The sequence below is a fragment of the Manis pentadactyla genome, chromosome 4 (genome assembly GCF_030020395.1).
Source record: "Manis pentadactyla isolate mManPen7 chromosome 4, mManPen7.hap1, whole genome shotgun sequence".
Classification (NCBI taxonomy): domain Eukaryota; kingdom Metazoa; phylum Chordata; class Mammalia; order Pholidota; family Manidae; genus Manis; species Manis pentadactyla.
In genome coordinates, this window is record NC_080022.1 from 137,931,753 (window position 1) to 137,947,851 (window position 16,099).

At 55.5% G+C, this 16,099-nt stretch overlaps 2 protein-coding genes across 5 annotated transcripts in view; one reads left to right on the forward strand and one right to left on the reverse strand.

Annotated features, from left to right (window-relative positions):
- Positions 1-288: 288 nt before the first annotated feature.
- On the forward strand, positions 289-4,246 carry PIMREG (PICALM interacting mitotic regulator). The gene is made up of 5 exons (XM_036896070.2): positions 289-549; positions 1,084-1,412; positions 1,862-2,157; positions 2,705-2,800; positions 3,386-4,246. The coding sequence occupies exons 2-5, from the start codon at positions 1,119-1,121 to the stop codon at positions 3,417-3,419; spliced, it is 720 nt and encodes a 239-aa protein (XP_036751965.2). The 5' UTR covers positions 289-549; positions 1,084-1,118; the 3' UTR covers positions 3,420-4,246.
- A 181-nt stretch (positions 4,247-4,427) lies between these two features.
- The window catches only part of PITPNM3 (PITPNM family member 3), an 85,143-nt gene continuing 73,471 nt past the window's right edge, over positions 4,428-16,099 (reverse strand). For all 4 annotated transcript variants that reach the window (XM_036896100.2, XM_057501000.1, XM_036896101.2 and 1 more), the window contains 3 exons: positions 13,509-13,692; positions 10,005-10,133; positions 4,428-8,521 (listed from right to left, as the gene is read on the reverse strand). In XM_036896100.2, the coding sequence (XP_036751995.2) occupies positions 8,219-8,521; positions 10,005-10,133; positions 13,509-13,692 (616 nt within the window). In that variant the 3' untranslated portion in view covers positions 4,428-8,218. The remainder of the gene's footprint in view (positions 8,522-10,004; positions 10,134-13,508; positions 13,693-16,099) is intronic.

Here is a 16,099-nt window from a genome sequence, read left to right on the forward strand (position 1 = left end):
ACTGGAGTACGCCGGTCTGTCCCCTCTTCCAAGATGGGTTTTCCTGGGATCAGAATGTGGGTGGCGAGTTTGGGGAACACGGAAGGGCAGTGCCTTGTCTCAGGAAGGGAGCGGTTCATACGAGAAGTTTGGAACAAAACCTCCAAAGGAACCCAGGACTCAGTGAGTCCTCCAGGCCGGATGGGAGCGGTTCCGCCCCGCCCAGTCAACTCAGCCGGAACCCTTTACAGTTCGAGGAGAGGCCCCGGGGCTGAGCGTCCAGGAGGTGGCGCGGGGGCTGGGCCGGGGGCGCCGGAGGGACCCGGGGATACAAAGACTGCGCCGCTAGGAGCCAAGCGCGGCAGGGGTCCTGAGGGAATGAATGGGGACAGCCCGGCCAATCCGAGGGCAGGATTCGCAGCCGCGAGAGCAGAGAGCCAGTCGGAGTCCGGCGCGGCCAATCGGCTGTGAGGACAAGGCCATGGGGCGGATCCGCGCGGAGTTTCAAATCGGCTGGGGTGGGCGAGGGCCAGCTGTGTTCGGCGTCCGGTCCGCGTTAAGACCTGTCGGGTGAGTGCCGGCTCGGCCGGGACGTAGTGGGCCCTCTGTTCAGAAGGGCCCTGGGCAGAGGGCTCTAGGGGGCACCAACACGGCCCTGGGAGCGTCTGGGTATTGCAAAATAGAAATAGCGGAGTCTGGTCAGCGGCCGGGGTCTGAACAGGAGCGCGGTGGGTCAGTGCGAGTTTGTGAAACGGCCGCTGCTTGCGCCCTGGGCGGAGCTCAGGACTCCCTCCCCGCCTGAGGCAGAGAGCCGACCGGAGGCTGGGATGAAAAGAGCCGTTTTAGACACTAACAGTAAGGGACCGCAGGAAATGCTGACCGGCCGGGTTCATCTGCTCCCTCTTCTGTGTCTTGCTGACCTCTCTTCAGGAAGCAGCTTCCTTCCTGCACCCACAGTTGCCAAGTGTCCCCACACCCTCCAGGACCATCCACTCACCCACCTTAGGCCTCCGTGTCATCCTTTCCCCTATACCTATGTCTCTGCAGAGCCTGGAAATGGGATGGCAGATACCTTGCTGACCTGTCTTTTGACCTCCTCCCCAGGGTCTAGTGAGCCGAACACACTCTTGGCCAGCCAGATGGCTTCCAGGTGGCCCAGCGTGGGGACCTCCATGCGCCAGAGATCTCGCCAGGACCAGGAACAGCTGGAGGAGAGTGAGGTGCTGCAGCCTGCGGCTGGCCATCTGGAGACCTCCAATGGGGCCCTGGGCTCCCTGTGCAGACAGTTCCAAAGGAGGCTGCCCCTGAGAGCAGTCAGCCTCAACCTTGGGGCGGGCTCCTCCTGGAAACGCCTGGAAACCCCAGAGCCAGGGCAGCAGGGCCTCCAGGCTGCGGCTCGCTCTGCTAAGAACGCCTTGGGAGCCATGTCCCAGGTAATATTGCCAAAGCTAACCATCCATTTGTGGAGGGCTTCCTTGGTGCCGGAAAGCTGTTGTCCTCCAGGAGGCCCCAGGAATATAGACTCCGTGGAGACAGGGGCTTTGATTCATGGATTGCTGTGTCTCTAAGACCCCTGGTAATTTCTGGCACTCTACAAATAGTAGAAAGAGTGAATGAATATACTGTCTGGGGGAAACAGACCCTCGCAATACAAGATAATAGGCCTATATTGTGATAGGAAATTGCAATTGAGCAAGTGGCTGGTGGTTGGGAGGACTTCAGATACAGTAAGGCTTCCCAGAGGAGGTGACTCCATAGAATTCACCTGGAAAGGGGACATATGAATTGAGGAGTGTATAAGGCAGGTGTAATAGTGTGGCACAGATCTCAAGCTGAGGGTGTCTGAGGTGTCTGTGCTCACCTTTCCATGCACCTGTCACAGAGAATCCAGGAGTCCTGCCAAAGTGGCACCAAGTGGCTGGTGGAAACCCAGGTGAAAGCCAGGAGGAGGAAGAGAGGGGCACAGAAGGGCAGGAGTCCCCCAACTCGCAGCCTGAGCCAGAAAAACAGCCGGCTGTCTGAAGGTGCCCCTGCCCACTCTACCCTGGAGCCCTGGGCAAGGGAGTATCACCACCTCTCCGCCCAGATGTGTCCTCGTGCCCACCCACTGAGGCGGTGCAGAAGGGAGGCAGCCTTCCGGAGCCCCTACTCCTCAACAGAGCCCCTCTGCTCCCCCAGGTAAGAGGAATAGTGCCTTCTCTCCACAACACTAACTGGACCCCAGGGGCTTCTGAATCCCTTCCATGGCTCCCTGGGGCTCAGAGTACCCTGAGCTGAGTCATATCTGTGTCCTGGCCCAGCTGTGCCCTCACGAGTGGGGCACCTGGAGAAGTCCTCCAAGGCCTTAGTCTCCCTACCTGTAAAAGAAAGAGGGGAGCTTAGGTCTAACAGTATCACACCCACCCAAGCCTCTTGGTGAGCCCTAAAGGAAGTTTTGAAGCCATCTGGAGGCTGAGGCTCAGTTTCCAAGAGGGGAACAGCAGGGCTTGTCTGTCTGTACCATTAGCTGCCCTTGACCTCGGCTTCCAGAGCCTGGACACATCTGTTCTCTGCCAGGTGCTCCAAGTTGCACTATTGTCACTTCTTGAAGTGAGGGTCTGGGATGAGGCATTCCAAGCTCCCACTGGTCTTCTCCTGGGCCTATAGACCAGGCCCCAGTGCTGGGCTGGAAGGGCTCTTGCCACAGGGCTCCAGTCAGTCACTGGTGGCTTTTTCTTCTGACCAGTGAATCTGACAGTGACCTAGAGCCTGTGGGGGCAGGAATTCAGCACCTCCAGAGGTTGTCCCAAGAGCTGGATGAGGTTATTGTGGCTGAAGAGAGGTGAGTTGGCATCCCATGGCCAGGAGGGTTTCACTCAAGCCATGCCATCTTTTTAGGCAAGGTTCTGATTCTAGCTCTGACTGCTGTGTGCCCTGGCCACCCCCTCCCCCTCTCTGATCTTCAGTCTCCTGGTCTGCAACATGAAGGGGCACAAAAGACCTAGATTGGGGTAGTGGTTAAGGACACACCCTGGATGTGCTTGGGCCCACATTTGTCCATCACTTGGAACTTTACCAGGCCGAGTACCTGGTACCTAGAAAACCTGCCCTCCCCCCAACACTCCCCATGCCTCCTCTGTGTCCTGCCTGCCCATGGAACTGGGGAAAGCTACATGGCTGCTCTGAGTTTCTGGTCTGTCCTTGGGGACAGGGCCTGGGTCGAGCTGCCCCAACTTGGGGGCTGCTCCCCATGTACACATGGCCGTGATGGGCTCGTCGGCAGGGCCCTGCCAGCTCTGATTATATGGCACACAGGCCATGTTCCCACCACCTTGCCAGGTCCGGTGTTGCCTAGTCAAGGCTGACAGGGCCGTGCAGAGCCTGCAGCACCGAATGGTGTCTATCCCTCCCACTTTCTCACCTCTAGTGGCGACATGACCGTTTCTCTCGTCTGTGACTGAGGATGGTGCCCTTCAGGTAATGCCCTCCTCCCAGGCATCCTCACATTCTTCCTGGTCCTCCTCTTCATGCATAAACACATATACATATTTGGAGGCGTGTTGCAGAACTGAGCATTTTCTGGAAAACCCTGCAGAGCTGATAGGCCCAGAAGTTTGCAAGCCTGCCTACCTGCTCAGAGCCAGAGCCGCTGACCTCACCGACCGCATCACTAACTGAGCACACAGGGGCCCCCAGGTGGCTAGAGCCACCTTCCAGCTCCTCGTTTTGGGGGGAAGGCTCTGGTGTCCCCACTGAGCACTGTGGGGGGCTCAAAGGAAGTTTTGTCTTGCAGAAAGCAGGTCAGGTCTGACCACCACGCCCCCACGCCCAGGAGGCAGCAGTTGCTGCTGCCACCAGGATTTGACTAACAAGGGCTGGGGTGGAGGCTGCTCTGGGGCCTCTGCTCACCTTCTCTGGCCACATCTGGGCCCACCAAAGACTGCCTGCCATGGCCTGGGGGGTACTCAGGGAGACCTTAGAGAGTGGGTGGGGGAACTGTTCACTCTATTCCATTTTGGGGCTTAGAAATTCATCCCACGTCTGAGTCTATGCAACATGAAGTGCAGGCACTAGAAGACATTTGAGAGCTCTGAGACCCTGAGCCCACAGGTCCCTATGTAGGCTCTGAGCACATGGTACTGTGGGCATATGGGGAGGGGGTTCTGCTCAGTAGAATTTTTGCACCCTTTGTAAATTATTTAAGAAATCTGCTTAGTCGTTTTATTAGAAAGAAACCAGTGTGTGACTTTCCTTGATAATGTTGCTTTTTAATAATAAAGACCTTCTATATTTGATATCTCTACACCTCGTCTTTGTCACCACCCCCCCACACCACTCTGGGCAGTAGGCCTGTGGTTTGGGGCCAGACTTTGTTGCTCTCCTCAGCCCCACTCCAAGCCAGTCTTCCCCAGCTCAGGGAGAAATGAGTCACAGGAAAGATTTATCCGCTTAGTTCAGAGCAAAGCACATTTTAAAGGCAAATAAGGTTTTTATTTAAGTGACAACGTTGGAGAGTTAAAAACCAGCTCACATCAAAATCAAGACCAGTTGTAAAAATCTTTTAACTCTGTAATGCTGTTTTTTGTCATGTTAGAAATCTGGTATTTTACATTTCTTTTCTAACAGATTTTGTACAAGGCAGCCATGAGGAGTATAATAACCTGTTCACCACAGATAATACTGAGTTAACACACTTAGAAACAGTCAGACCACAGGCGAGATCAGGCAGGCTGCCACCACCGAGTAAACAAATAGAGGACAGTGGGGTCTGAGGGGGGAGGGTCCTTGTGATTGAGCTGCCCTCCTGGCCTGGCCCTCCCTAGTGTCACCTGTTTCTCCTTGTCCCAACGAGGGTGGGGTCAGACCTAGACTTTCCTCCCAACTGCCCTGTCGGTTTCTCAGCAAGAAAAGCAGGACCCCAGCCAGGCCTCCCTGCTTGGACCTAAGCCTAACTGATTTTTAAGAAAGTTCCCCCAAGCCTAGAGGGAGGGGATGAGCCAAAGAAAATAGGTTTCCAGGGCACTTGGCACCCAAACGCCAGGGATTTGGCGGGAAAGTTGGCTATTTAAGGCAGGGTCATGCTGCAAGGCTCCTTTGCAGTCAGGGCGCCGCTCCCAGGTGGGGTTGCACCTGGGCTGGATAGGAGAGTGTCGCTGCAAACCAGAGCCACCACTAGATCCATGTCTACCTGCCTCGGGGTCTGGCTTTCACTTAAAAATTGATGCCACACTTTTGCCTGCAGAACACTTCCTGGGTACAGGCATATGCTCCAAAGTGGAAAAAGTACAGTTTAAAAACCAGGAGATTCAGCCTCCCCTCTTTCAAAAAGTCTATCTGCCAGTAATCTCTGGGATACTGGAGTTCAAGCATGTTTGTTTTCTGTGGCCCAGCACCCAGGCGGGGAGGGCCATTCATCCAAATGCATGAAAAGAGCCTACTTTTTGAAATCCATATTTTGCAGAACCTAAGGGAAGAATCGAGATCTTTAGAAAAAACCCACAATGTCAGAAGAGAAGGCCCTGGCATGGATGCACCCTGAATCCCCAACAGGGCACATGTAGTGGAAGGCGCCAGGCAGGCCCTCCGTTAGGACAGCCACCACTTTGGGAAGAACATGCCACGTGAGAAACAAGGAGCTTTGGTCAGGCAGGAAGATCTGTTTTACAGCTCCTGGGAGCAAGCACACCAAGAGCTGGAAGGATTCTCTAGAAACATCCAGATTAGGGGTCACAGAACGACTTGGGGAGAGGCAGCGGCACCCCCTCCAGAGGACAACACAACTGGGTTCGTTTTCTCCCGCTTAACTGGACAGACACATTTGAACAAACCACTAGTACAGAAAGTGCATATTGGTTACAGAGTCGCCGTGAATGCAGTACTGACATGTAATTTGTCCAAGTCGGTCACTATACAGAACCACACATACAAACTCACACACACCAACTAAAGCTAGAGCATTGTGGTCACAATGTCTCACTGTACACCTTCACATCTCAGGTGTGAGTCTTCGAAGCCCCTCTCCAGAGCTCCGGCAAGGAAAGGGTGGTGGCTCTCCTGCTGGACCCTGTGTCCCAGCAGCCCCAGAACCACAGAACCTGCTCATTTGGACTCCAAATGCCCCGGGGGTCCTGGCACTCTTGCTTCTAGCCTGGGGTTCTCAGAAAGGGAGGAGGGAATCAAATTGGGGAGAAGTAGCTCACACTAATTATTCTATCAGTTGAGGGTGAGACATCAGTGGTTTCTGCAAAAAGGAGATGGTAGCGTAGAGAACCAGACTAAATCTGCCCAAATTTAATCCTGGGTATATTTTGGAAGGGATGGGAAAGATCAGGATGGAGATGGCTAGGCCATATGAGCTGGTGCATCATGGAAAGCCATCAGGGATGGAACGCCAAGGGTGGGAAAGGCAATTGTGAACTGCCAGGAGGCAGGATCAGAGACTCTGAGGGTGACCACCCCTCCCCGTAGGCTTGCCAGCAGCTCCAGGCTTGCATGCAGATGCTGTGCAAAGTGGAGCCAAGAGCTGACAGACTGGAGAAGACACACTTCTAGTGGAACTGGGAGCCCACAACCCTCCAGCTCCAGTGGGGTGCCCAGTTTGCCAGGAGATTCACAAGAGTGGTGCCAGTTGCCCCCACCAGCAGCTGCTGTCAGGGAGGACACTGACCACATGGGAGCTGCAAGAGGTAGACATTGAGCAGAAGCAACACTGAGCGAACACAGGTGCCTGCTGTGAACACAGCCGCCTGGGCCCTGGGGCAGCCTGGCCCCTGACACAGAGCCCAGGCTGAAGAGATGGACAAGCCTCTGAGGCAGCCACAGGGGCTGACAGACAGGCCTGGGTGGCCCAACACAGCGGGTGTAGGCTTGGGCCAGGGAGCAGGGAGAGTGCTGGAAACCAATCCCCAGGCCAGGGGCTCAGCAGCAGGAGAGTCTGGTCAGGCATTGAGGGGTCCCAGGAGAGCCAAGCCCTGCCAACCTTAGGGGTTACCAACCCAAGCTGAGTGGCAGGGGGAAGGCAAGAGAGTACAACAGTTTGAGCCAAAACTACATGGATGCCCCCCACTCCAGAACTCTGGGATCTCAGCTCTATGCCTTCCAGGAGCCAAAAGAGAGAAATCAGCTGAGCAGAGCTGGGGAGGGGAGCCAGGTCATGCCCTCTGGGGGATGTCTCTGTCCTGGGGTACCAGGGTCTGGGCATCAGTGCAAAGCAAACCTCTTCCTGGAACAGGGACCCTTCCCAGCCACCCCAACCCCAACCCCAGAGGGGCTTTCTCTGAAGTGGCCAGGCAATGGCTGCTCCCTCCCGGCCCACCCAGAGCCCCTCTCTCAGACTGTGGGAGGTGTAGGTCACTAGGCACTCCAAGGAGGTCACAAGCCTGAAAAGCCTCAGGGGACAGAAATGCAGGACAACCCAGGAGTCAAAAACTCACACCAATCTCAGCTGCAGAGACCCCCTCCAATCATGTAAGGAAGGCGGAGTCCAGAGAGGGCAAGCAACTGGACTCAAGGGCTCACAGCCAGCCCAACTAGGCCAGAGCCCGGGCCACAGCCGCACAGGACAGGGCACCGGGCAGGACACTGGAAAGGGGAACAGCTGTCCTCAAGGGCCATGGGAACGTGGTGAGGACAAGAAGTGGGGACAAGGGACAGCTGCAGGACAGACCGTCAGCACCAGACCCCTGACCCCCAGGGCCGTGGACAGACACCTCGAACATAGGATGAACCCAGGGGACACCGTCTCGCTCCCAGAAAGTAGCCACTTCGCCATAGGAGGGCGGGACCTAAAGTGTGACCCAGATGTCACCGTAAGGACAGGCACAAATGCCACTCGCCCTCCACCAGCCAGCCAGGAAGCTGTGCCTGCCAGCGGCTGCTGATCCCTGGTCTGGGTGCTTCTCTCTTTAGAGCCTGCCCAGCATCGCTGCGGAAGCCTCAGGTACTCAGAAAGACGGCGGGCTGTCGAACCTTCCAGCTGCAGTCAGGCTGGCCCAGGTTACACACACTTCAGCCTTGACTTGGGCTGGCGGCCGCAGGCATGGCGGGGCAGCAGCAGCTGCTCTGAGACCCTGGGGTCTCACCCGTCGCAGCCTAAGGAGCCCTCCAAGGCTGGGCAGGGTCCCTCCCCACTCTGGTCGGACACTGCTGGACAGACACGGGAGGGAAAAAGCAGGACAAGGCCTGTGTCGGGGAGAAGGCGGCTCCTCCAGCCCCGCAGGCAGCCCAGTCGGGCCCCCCTGCTCTGTGCACAGCCCGGCCCTCAGGGCGCCGACTCGAACCGGGGAGGACCTCGCGCCCAGCTGAGCCCGGGCAGGGGCCGTTCGTGGTCCTTGTCGGACTCCGGCTGGCTCTGGGCGCGCTCGGGCTTGGGGGTGGCGGGCGGGTCGGGCTGCTGCACCGACATGGTCCTGCGCAGGTGGTTGCGCTTGCGCAAGAACTCGGGCTGCGCACGCAGCCCGAAGCTGCCCTTGCGCAGGATCATGCGCGAGTTGTTCTTCTTGGCGCGCGAGCGGTGGCTGGCCTCCAGCGCGGCCAGGTGCACGGCGTAGCCCTCGCTCAGGAACTGCGGAGGGACAGGCGTCAGGCCAGCGGCGCGGGGCAGAACTCCAGCCCCGCCCCCGCCCCCGCAACATCGCCTTTTCCCTGGAATACCCTACCGTGGGGTCTCCAGCTTCATGGTGGAAGCTCGGGGGAAACGGGGGTTCATTACCATTAAAGAGTTCCCACCCAGCTTTGGACATCTGAGCCCTTCTCTCTGTACCCGAGTCACACCAGAGTTCTCTGGATTCTCGATGGGGTGAAGCTAAAATCCCCAAATGTAAATCTCTCCCATCATCCAGCTTCTTGCCCAAGAACGGCATCATTTTCTGGCCCCCACCGCTGACCTTGCCAATTCTTCCCACTGTGTCCTCAGAATGAACCTTGCTACTCAAAGTGTGGGCCACGGACCAGCAGCCTCAGCAAAACCTGGACCTTCGAGAGGCAGAATCTCAGGCCCCACCCCAAACCTGCATTTAAACCAGACCCCGTGTCATCCTTGTTCGCGTTACAGTTTGAGAAACCCTACTCTCGCACACCCCACTCTGAGGTCCTGCCATCTCTGACCCTCCACCTGCTGGTCACTCTCAGACACCTCACACTCAACATGCCCCAAAGTTGCCCGTCACCTTCCTTCCAATTGTCTCCTTCTCCAACCTGCTTCTCCATCCCAATAATGGCACCACCTGCGTGGTCACATAAGCCAGAAACCAGGGCGGCATCCTCGGCTTTCCCTTTCCTTCATCCCAGACATCTGACCTGTTCATTACCAAATCCAGTCCATCCTGCTTTAGAAATGCCTCTCAGAGCCCTCACCGTCTCTGCACCGCCACCACCCCACCATTGCTTCCCTCCCCTTCCTCTGATCTGCTTTCTGCCTCAGCCTGAGAGATCTCTGAATGACAAACTCAATCCAAAGACTTAGAGGATGAGTCCCAGCGTGGCAAGGCACACAGGCCCTCCGAGATGCACTGCGCCTCCAGCCCCCTCTCTCCCCACACCCTCCCACATCACACTCAGCCAGGCTGAGTCACTTGCAGTTCCCAGAATATGCATGTACTCTGTCACCTCCTGACCTTTACTTTTGCTGCTACCTCTGTCACAAATGTTCCTCCCACCCAGGCCCTTCTCAGACAATTCCTTCAAATTCCTGAAAACCAACCTTGACCCCAGGTTGGCTCAGCTGCTCCTCTCTGGGGTGCCACGATTCTGCACTCCCTGTCATTCACTATGGCTCCTGCTACACTCTACTGCCTGGTCTGCAGATTTTTCCATCTCCCTCACTAGACTGGATGACATGACCTCTGATTCTACCAGGGATCTCCCCTGCACCCAACACAGGGCCTGGTCCAAAGCAGGAACCCAGCAGTGTTTGTTGAATGAGTGAGCAAATGAAGAAATGAACAAATAAATGACTGAATGAACAAAAGAATAAACTGCCTGTCACCCCACACTCTCCCTGGCCTCCACCCCCTCAGCCTCCAGCCCCAAGCCCAGCTTCCACCCACCTGGCACTGGGTTTGGTACTTCTTGGTGGGCCGGCCCACAATGAAGATCTGGGAGGGCGGCAAGCCCAGCACGTTGTAAACCGAGATGTCCTTCGTGGAGCCATAGGCCGCACTGATTTTGATGAAGCACTGAAAAACAGGGCAGCTCATGGAGAGGGGAGGCTACCAGTTGACCACCCCCCAAAAGAATTCCTGGACACCCTCCCCCAAGGAGCCCCTGTTGGGGGACCCTTTATTTGCACAGTGGTAGTCTCCAAGTCATGGATTCCCCCCTGAGTCAGGAGCCACCTCCTGCAGTGGCTCCCCAGGTGCCCCAGCTGTGCACCCCAGGCCTGATGTGGGGCTCTGTCTGGTAAAGATGCTACCATGCCATTTGCTGGCCCAGCACAGCAGCACTGTTCAGAGACTATGTAACCACAGGGCAAAGTGCTCCTTTCTGGACAAGGAAATTGATTTCCTGGTTTATGCATCACAGGACCAGGACCCGGAGTGGGTTCTGTCGACCACTGACCCCCATTCTGCCATTTGGCTGCTGCCTTTTGCCGGCTGGTATACTATCCTCCCTGGAAGCTTCATCCGAGCTCAGAGAACCATGCAAGCTCCTCCTCACTCCAGGGTCCCTTCCACATGCTCCCTCACAGAGAGCCCACCTATCCTTTGAGGTGCTCGCCATCCAGCTGCTCCTCACTGTGAGTCCCCACCCCTGCATCCCACTCCTCCACCTCATCAATGTCTTCTATTCTCCCACCCACCCTTCCCCCAGGTTTACTGGATACTTTTGGTCCCAGGTCACAGCTTCCCTCACCCGAAGTCCCACCATCACTGGGATGACTTCCTGTCCACCTACCTCCTGAGCCTCTTGATGTCTTGCCTTCTTTAGGTCAGTGGGCTGAACCTAAAACTGCCCCCTCGGAGCCCAACGCCTGCATCCCATGCTGACCACTCCTTGCCTTTTGCTGCTCCTAGCCTCAGAGCACCTGAGTCCTCTACGCATCCCTTCTATGTACTGGCTACTGAGAAACAGCTGCACAGCTCTGGCACTACCTACTCTTTCTGGACCCCACCAAAAATCTTATCCCGATTTTTACCACCCTTCCTGACCACTACCCAATCCTGTGGGTGACTCTGCCTTAGAGACCCTCCTCAGCCCACTGGACCTCTCCTCACTAGCTGGTTTATTCCCAACTTGCCTCTAGCTCAGAGGCAGAAGCAGCCTCGGTGTCTCCTCCTCCTGACCCCTCACTCATCCCTGCTCACTCCCAAAATTTTAGTCCAGTGATCCACTCCCACCCCCACGAGCCCACCAAGCTGGGACCCACCTTCGCCACTCCTCACCCCACTGCTCCTGCCCCCAGACTCTCTGAGGTGTCCCCTCCTCACTGAGGGCATCAGTGTCCAACCTTCAGCTAGTGGACGTGTCTCACCATACCACACATCCTCACAAGAAGGGAATTCTCTCCTTCAAACCCTCTCCCCACCAACACCTGGAAGCTTCCTCTCCTGGCCTCTTCCGCCACTGACTCTCCCTGGTTCCTCTGTGGGATCCTCTTCCTGCTCTTGGGGGCCAGCATAGCCTCTGCTCACCCCATCCTGTGGCTTCACTGACCTGCTTCATGCTGATGGCCCCCATCTCCACCTGCAGCCCAGACCCCTCCCCAGAGCCACACACTGGGGCTGACGTGGCTCACTGCTGTGACCATACCAGCCTTGACATGTCCTCACATGAGCTCATCTTCCTCCCGCACAGTCCTCCTCTATGCCCCTCTCATTTCATTCACTCACCCACTTAGTCTAGTAACAGTTACTGAGTGCTACTGCATGCCATCACTGCTCCAGATGCCAGAGATCACGGTGACAAAACAGTTACCGATTCTGCCTCCAGGGACCCAGCCCTCAGATTAGTGGCCCCCTGATCCCTCCTGATCCCTTGTGGTCACCCACGATGGACATCTGAGAGCTGCTCACTCCTCCACCCAACCATCACTGGGCCCTGACAATTCCACCTCCTGATCCACTGCCTATCCATGTTTTTCTTTCCATCCCCATGGCACCATCTGGATTCTGGTCTTCCTGTTTCTTGATTGGGCAACAGCCTCCTAGATAACCTCCTGCCTATCGTTTCTCCCCTCAGTCTGTTCTCCACACAACACCATAGGGATCTTTCTCCAACCCAAATGAGATCCTGCCAATCCCCTGCTTTAAGCTCGTCCATGGTTCCCCATTGCCCTTAGCAGAGAAGAGTTCATGGTCTTGGCCTGGTTTCCAAGGTTTCCAAGGCCTCTCAACCTCAGGTCCCTGATAACCTCTAGGTCCTCAGTCTCACTTGCTCTGGGTCTGCCCCTGCACACACACCCCTTCCTGGATGCCTGCAGCTCTAAGTTTGCCCCAGGCTACTTCTTACCTCAATGCCTTTGCACATGCTGTTTCTTTGTCCACTTGACAAAGCATACTCATGCTTGGAGACTCATCCCAAAAGCACCTCCTAGAGGCCTTCCCTGCCCTCTCCTCTACTTTTCTAATCACCCACCAGGAAATTGTTGATTTATATGTTTTTCTTCCTCTAGGGCAGGGATTGGCAGACTTTTTTGTGTAAGACCAGATAGTAAATATCTTTGACTTAGTACTCTGTTGCTACTACTCCACTGTTCTGTTGTAGCTCAAAAGCAACCACAGACAATACAGAAGCAAAGGAGCATGGCCGCGTTCCAATAAAGCTTTATTTATAGACACTGAAATTTGAGATTCGTATAATTTTCACATCATGAAATACTACTCTTCTTTTGATTTTTTTCCCCTAATCATTTAAAAGTATAAAAACCATTCTTAGCTCTCAGATGATATAAAAATAGGCCGTGGGCTGAATTTAGCACCTGGGCCATAGTTTGTCAACCCCTGCTCTAGATCAGCAATCAGCAATTCTCAAAATTCTGTAAGCATCAGAATCCTGTGGAGGATTTGTCAAAACACAGATTGCTGATTGCTGGCCCTCCCTCCCCATATTTTAGGATTCAGTAGGTCTAAGCAGAAAGCCAGAGAATCTTCATTTCTAACGAGCTCCCAGATGATGCTGTACTGCGGGTCCTGGGAACGTGCTATGAGGACCCAGCTCTGGGTCAAAGCTTCAGAGAGCATGTCTCATGCTCTGTTTGTCTCTGTAGAGCCCAACACCAAGGACAGGGCAAGGAATCCACTACACACTTAGGTGTCTGTTGAATGAATAACAAGCTGCACAGGCAAGAGTTTAGGCTTTAGTGTCAGGAGATAAAGGATGAAAGTCTGACTCTGAGATCTTAGGCAAGTCACCAAGCCTCCGTGAGCCTCACCTTTCTCATCTGTCACTGAGGATAATACTAGTTAGCTTGCAGGGCTGTAAAAGCACCATGAGATCCAGATGAAGGTGCTTTCCAAACAGAGCATCCACTTGGACAATCACAGGTCCCTGGATGAAGGAGGGTGGTGGAGGGTCTCATCCCTAGCCTGGCCAAAGCCCCACCAGACACTCACCTCCTGCATGAGGTTGCGGAGGAAGATGGCCTTCTGCCTCAGCGGGTCGTGCACCAGCCCATCGGAGAAGAAGATCATGCCCTGTGGGAAGTTGTGCTGGGACAGCCACGACACCACCCGTTGCTTCTGCATGTCCGGCCGCCCCGTGATGTAGAGGATCATGTAGCCCAGGTCCTGCCAATGCCTGGCAAGATGGCATTGCAGGCTCCAGCCTGGCTCCAGCCCCACGCAGGCTACCGCTGCCCCGCAGCCTGCCCCACCTGCTGCCCTCCTGAGAAGCCGAGCCGCAGTTCAGATAAGCACTAAGGAATGAGGGTACCTCCGAATCCACACTCGTGGTGGAGCCCTGTGAGTCCTGACATCTCCCTGGGTGGCCAACAGGCACCACTTTCTCACAACAAACTGATCCCTCCCCTTAGCCTCCTCTGCTTGTGTCCCCTTCTCTGTGATGCCACCAATGTCATTCAAGTTTCTGGAGCCAGAGACAAGCCACCTCTGATTCCTCCCCTTTCCCTCTGTCTCCCCCACTTGCTGTTCCAATCAGTGGTAGCACCTTTTGTTCCACCCGGCAGGACCTTTCCCCCACCTGTCACCTCCACTCCACTGAGGAGCCCAGTTCAGCCGTCTTCTCGCCTGGCCCACGGCAAGAACTTCCTGGCAGGTCTCCTTCCCTCCAGTTTCCTGACTCCATCCAGCCTGACCATGCAACCTTGGGTAGGTTACTTGCCCCCCAGATTCCAGTTTCCCCTTCTGTAAAGTTGGGATAACAACAGAAACTACCATGCAGGGGGGCCTGGGAATGAATGAATGAAGCCCAAACATGCCTGGCCACTGTGTGCTATGCAGTGACTTTACTATTATCCTTGGCACTGTTTCCATGGTGACTTCTGTAAATCACAAATCTTCTTCCTTGCCTAAAGCCACTCCTGGCTCCCCAGTGCCCTGAGGTCTCACGTCCTCGCTGCAGCTGTGCCCTCCAGGCTTCACCCTTGAGCTATGCATCTCCCCAGCCACAAGAAGCTGCTTTGCTGCCCTGGACAAGCCCTGTGCTTTCAGCAGCAGACCCCCACCCCAGACAGCCTTCATGGCACCATCTCCTTATGTTCCCATTCCCCCATCCTTCAAGGCCCCCTCCTCCAGGAAGCCTCCCCTGAATACTGAGCAGAAACAACCTCTTTCCTCTGTGTTCTCCCAGCACAGTGGGAAAACACTCTCCACTGGCTTTGCATGGAATCCTGCTTGCAAGCTGTCAGATGAGCCCAGACCTGTTTGAGGGCTTTTATGGCTCTAGCCACCAACTAGCTGCCATAGATTAGGGGTTTCCAGACCCAGAAGCTTATCTGAGACATCTGGGGAGATTTTGTAACAATGCAGGGGGCCCGGGTGTCACCCCCAGGGTTCTGGTTAGCTCTGAGGGGGGCCCCAGTAATCCACATTTACAAAAAGCAGCTTCTGGTGAGCAGCGATGCTCGGAGAGCACTGCAGTGGCCCTGGGAGCCCAAGTGAGGCAGTCAGGGCATGGGGTGGGGTCCCCAACTGCAGGGACCAGAGCCTCCCTTCCCAGCTGGGGGAGAGGGACACGGACTCAGGAGTGGTTTGGAGAACATGTTGTGGTGGGAATAATCAATCCGCCTCCCAAGCAGGAGGTTAGCCTCTAAGATGAGCTCAAGCCTGTCCAGGGCAGGGGAACAGGGCATCTTGAGGTCGGCTGTCTCTAGGAGCGCCTCAGCCAAGCTGGTTTCTCTCCCCCAGGTTATCACTGCTACTGGAGTGAGACAGGGCAGCCCCACTCCCAGGGCCCAGCACTGGTCCCCTCTTGGGGTTCTGCTCACATGGAGTTCTGGATCCGTTTTGCATGCCCACTGGACTGTGAGTCACCTCCAACCAGGGCTCTCTGCATTGCGCCCGGTTCAGAGCCTGGCCCAAATCAGTCTCAGAAACGAGTGGGTGGAGCCAGGGGTGGGGGTAGGGACTGCTTTTGCTTTTGCTGTTTTATTGGCAAAATCCTTTTGTGTCCCCATTAGCAGGACTACAGCCCCAGGAGGGCTGCTCTGTCCTAATCTGGCCTCCAAAATCCAATGCCCTGAACTTGTTCCACTTGTCCCCACACATGCTCTGCTCTTCCCTGTCCTTGTCACCCTGCATCATCCTTATTGGCAATATCAAAATCAGTTCTGTATTTTCTTCTTTTTGCCTTTCTACATTTGCTCATCTTTGTACAATGCCAAGGATTGAAAACAGATAGGTACCCATCCTTCAGGGGCTATCTCAAATGCCACCTCTCCCAGGAAGCCTGCTCTGCTTCCTCTACTTAGCTGAGCAGCAGGGGGAAGAAAAGAGTGTACAACAGTTTGAGCCAAAACTACATGGATGCCCCCCACTCCAGAACTCTGGAATCTCAGCTCTATGCCTTCCAGGAGCCAAATGAGAGAAATCAGCTGAGCAGAGCTGGGGAGGGGAGCCAGGTCATGCCCTCTGGGGGATGTCTCTGTCCTGGGGTACCAGGGTCTGGGCATCAGTGCAAAGCAAACCTCTTCCTGGAACAGGGACCCTTCCCAGCCACCCCAACCCCAACCCCAGAGGGGCTTTCT

Bases quoted from the DNA above. Each gene is read 5' to 3' on its own strand.
- PIMREG (XM_036896070.2), top strand. From the start codon at position 1,119: ATGGCTTCCAGGTGGCCCAGCGTGGGGACCTCCATGCGCCAGAGATCT. The intron at 1,413-1,861 runs GTAATATTGCCA...CACCTGTCACAG, and splicing joins CCTTGGGAGCCATGTCCCAG to AGAATCCAGGAGTCCTGCCA. The intron at 2,801-3,385 runs GTGAGTTGGCAT...TCTCACCTCTAG, and splicing joins GTTATTGTGGCTGAAGAGAG to TGGCGACATGACCGTTTCTC.